This window comes from Hevea brasiliensis, chromosome 13 (genome assembly GCF_030052815.1).
Source record: "Hevea brasiliensis isolate MT/VB/25A 57/8 chromosome 13, ASM3005281v1, whole genome shotgun sequence".
Classification (NCBI taxonomy): domain Eukaryota; kingdom Viridiplantae; phylum Streptophyta; class Magnoliopsida; order Malpighiales; family Euphorbiaceae; genus Hevea; species Hevea brasiliensis.
In genome coordinates, this window is record NC_079505.1 from 11,856,824 (window position 1) to 11,860,986 (window position 4,163).

Sequence of the window (4,163 nt, forward strand, 5' to 3'; positions counted from 1 at the left end):
TGCTCTAATCCACAACACTTTTTTTTAGCCTTTTTAATACAGCAAAATAAAAAGACAAATGTTCCACCTCTCATCATACGTTTAAAATGGAGAAAATTATTGAGTGCAACCATTGTATGCACAATGGTATAGTTCTAACCATTGATCATGATGGGTCACTTTATAATCAACGGATAAAATGCATTTGTTGACTATTATAGGGGCTTTTGAGTAAAATAGCATAGGAAGATTGGCAAGTCTTTGGAATTTGTTTGCTTTATAACCGAGTCAAGTCTCCTGTGGAAGGGTGAAGCTGATATGGACTGCCCAGCATCACTTTTTCTTGCATTTTTAACACAGCAAAATAAAAGAATTTGTTTGCTTTAACTAAGTCAAGTCTTGTGTGGAAGTGTGAATCTGATATGGATTACCAACAACATTTTTTCTTACCCTTTTTATAAGGCAGAATAAAAGACTTTGTTGTCTGTGGAAAATGATGTCATTTTGATTATGAATCTAAGATAACAGGATTCAATCACTGGACAAATAGCTCCATAGTTGAGCACTTGCCTCTTAATATAAGAGTATTGAGTTTATGTAATCTCTAACAATTCTATTTATTTTAAATATTTTCGATGCATAAAAATAATTATGAGGAGCAAAATCATATAACATATATTGCGAATTTACCATTGAAATAAGCATGCCATTGCAAGATATCCTATACATCAATTAAATATGAATTTTTATTTAATATTGTGTCATCACAATTCTAGAGATTGAATTTATTATGAATTTTATATATATATATATATATATATATATATATATATATATATATATATATATATATATATATATATATATATACACACACAGAAATTCAGCAGAAAGAATAAAAAATAATAATAAAAAAAAAAGATGAAGAAGGAAGAAGATTAGAAGAACCAGAGAGCCTTGAGCAAGAAGAGAGTTATTATTCAATCATAGATAGCATATTACAGAAGGTTCAATCCCTTGCATAAAGATTACAATCAGCTCTTCTCTCTAACTGTTTAACAGCTCAACAACTGCTCTAACAGCTTAACAACTACACTAATCAATATTTATCCCAAAAAAAAAAATCCACCACCAATCAACATTAGACCGAAACAAGCTCTCAATGGAATCTCTGCTAATTGAACTGAACTCTTGCAGGGCACAATGTCACTTCATCCTGCTTTTGATCCTGCTCAAATACCTGATTGAATCTACACTGAACATTTGTTTTATCTTGCACTTGATCTTCTCATTATTGATCATTCCCTTCTTCACTGAACACAGATAATCCAAAATCAGTGGCATTCAGCATGGCTCCCTCATCCTTGCTAGCCAGCAAGAAATTCTATGGCTTGAAATACATTTTTGAAAAATCCACCTTCATCAACAGGCATTGAGCTTCTCTTTTCCGCAGACTGTCAACTGAATCCATCATAACCTCATCCAAATAATTCCTTTTTACTAAACCCTCATTATTCATGGAATTTAGCAATGAACCACTGATCATTTCTTGAGATTCATCATTCCATTGTAATCCCCCTGCAAGTCCTCATTCGTTACCGCCATTTCAGGTTCATTACTCTTCTGTGTTTCCTCTACACACATTGAAGACACTTCATTATCTTTCTCTTGAACAAGCTCCACATTTCCATTCATTTTCCTTCCCAAAAGAGGAACTAATTCGATCAAACCAACCTTTGCCTCCACATCTCCACTTCCCAAATCCCTCACCTTTCAAATTTCTTTGGATATTTTCGCCTCTTTATTTTGGAAGGATATATCTACTATTGTCACAAATATTTAACAATTTCTCAATTTTGGTGTGGAATGGAGCTTGATTTTATTAATGGATAAGGGGAAATTGAGAATACTCGCCACAAGAAAAAAAATGGGCTGAATAGGGAAAAATTAATATATAAGATTGGTGTATGTTGAAACAATTTTATTTTGACTATTTTATTATGGTGGGTTTGACATTGATTAAAGTGTATGCGTTATAAATATAATGGTTGTTTCGAATATATTTGTTTTTGTTCTAACTTATTAAAATTTCCCTTTGTAGGTTCCATTTGAAGAAGGAATTAAGAATTTAAGTTTGAATACTGCTAAATGAGTTTATATATATATATATATATATATATATATATATATATTGAAAGCATTGAATTATAACTAACAAGGTTAACTTGTAAGTAAGAACAATATACAATTGTATACCAAGTTAACAATGTCTGCTTACAGCTCATCTAACTGACTGACAAAAACAAGTAATAAATCACACTTTACAATCAGCTCCAGCATTATTCTGCAACCATCCTACCTTGTTGAAACTACAACATGAACTCAGCTCACTCATCAAGGTTGAACGCTTCTAAAGTACATAGCAGACCCAGACTACAATAGCATCTAAACACAAAAGGAATATTGTCCACCAGAAAATAGTAGAAGTTGGTGAGGCTCAACTCTATCATATAGAACCATGCTCTTCGCCAATATGGATTTATGTACAAAATGGCAGCTATGGTCAACAACACTATGGCATAAGAAATCAGAAAACTCACATAGAAAGCATCCATGTCCATAAAGCCACCATCTCTTTTACGATCTTTTTTATCCTCTGAAACTCTTGGCATTATTGATGACGAAATGCATCTTTTAGACAACGGAGGTCCACAAAGGAAAGGGTTTCCCTCATAGCTACTATTGTCAAATGTTGCAAATTGTGCAACCATCTCAGGTGTCTTGCCAGATAAATTGTTGTGTGCTACACTGAAGACAGCTAGCCAATGTAGTTGAGTGAGTTGAGGGATTTTGCCATTCAATTTGTTGTAGGACAGATCCAAGCTCTCAATTTGCTTCAAGTTTGAAAATGATTGCGGAATCAATCCAGTCAAACTGTTATGGGACAGGTTTAACACCTGGATCATGCTAAGATTTCCTATTTCAGCAGGAATTTTACCTGTCAAATTGTTGCAGGACAGATCAAGCCCTGATATGTACTTGAGAATGCTTCCTTGGAAGTAATACGATATACTCTTTGTTGTAAACTCCAAAGGTTGTTTCATATAAGCTGGAGATGAAGCCATATACGTGCCAACTTCTTCTTGCCTAACCTTATTGCTAGCAGCGGTTATGCAAGGGAGGACATGGCCAGAAAGATTATTATTAGAAAGATCAACCAAGCTTAATTGGCCTAAGTTGCACAACTGAATTGGTATTTCACCTACAAGATTATTATAACCCAAAAGAAGATAGCTCAATTTTGGAAACTTGCCAATCCAATCTGGAATCCTTCTAGTGAAATAGTTGTGACTAAGATCCAATGTCATTAATTCAGAACAATAGTAAAATGTATTTGTCAGTGGTCCTTGTAGCCTATTATTCGATAAATAAACTTCTCTGATCTGTGGAAGGACAAAGCTAGATGGTAGGGTTCCAGAGAACTTGTTCTCTGATAGATCCAAGACTTGAAGAAAAGTCATATTCCTTATCCAACCAGGAATGCTACCAAAGAGATGATTATCACTCACATCCAGCATATTCAACAAGGTGCAGTTAAGTATGCTATATGGGATACTTCCAGTGAATTGATTGCCATCCAACAATAATCGATCCAATTCTTTGCAATTAGCCTGTTTTGGGAATATTTGGCCTTGCAAATTATTGTTTGAAAGAATGAGATTAAATAATGAAATACATCCAACAATCAAGTCTTGGGGTATTATGCCTGATAGTCGATTGTTGGACAAGTCTAATTTTATCAATTGGCTCATTTTCCCAAATGATGAAGGAATGTCACCAATGAGACCATTCCCAGACAAGTTTAGAAAATTTAAATTTGGAAATTGTACTCCAATTTCTGTTGGAATAGGACTGTTGAAGCTGTTGTCAGAGATATCTAAGTCTGACAAATACACATGGGAATGAATTGGCAAGTGGAGAGGCCCTAAAAGAGAACAACTAGGCAAGTAAAGTGTGTATAATTTTGAATTGTTTCCAATCAACCAATGTGGAAACTCTCCCTTCATTTTAATATCTGACAGATCAACATACTCTAACTTACGCTGATAATAGAGGAACTTGGGAAACACTCCACCATCTCCTTGACCTGACAAATCTAAGGTCTCTAATTGAAATTTCGGTGT

The 4,163-nt window shown here is 34.2% G+C and overlaps 1 protein-coding gene across 1 annotated transcript; it reads right to left on the reverse strand.

Annotated features, from left to right (window-relative positions):
* Positions 1-2,366: 2,366 nt before the first annotated feature.
* Positions 2,367-4,157, reverse strand: LOC131172084 (cuscuta receptor 1-like). The gene has a single exon (XM_058133031.1). The coding sequence runs from the start codon at positions 4,044-4,046 to the stop codon at positions 2,367-2,369; it is 1,680 nt and encodes a 559-aa protein (XP_057989014.1). The 5' UTR covers positions 4,047-4,157.
* Between the last annotated feature and the right edge of the window lie 6 nt (positions 4,158-4,163).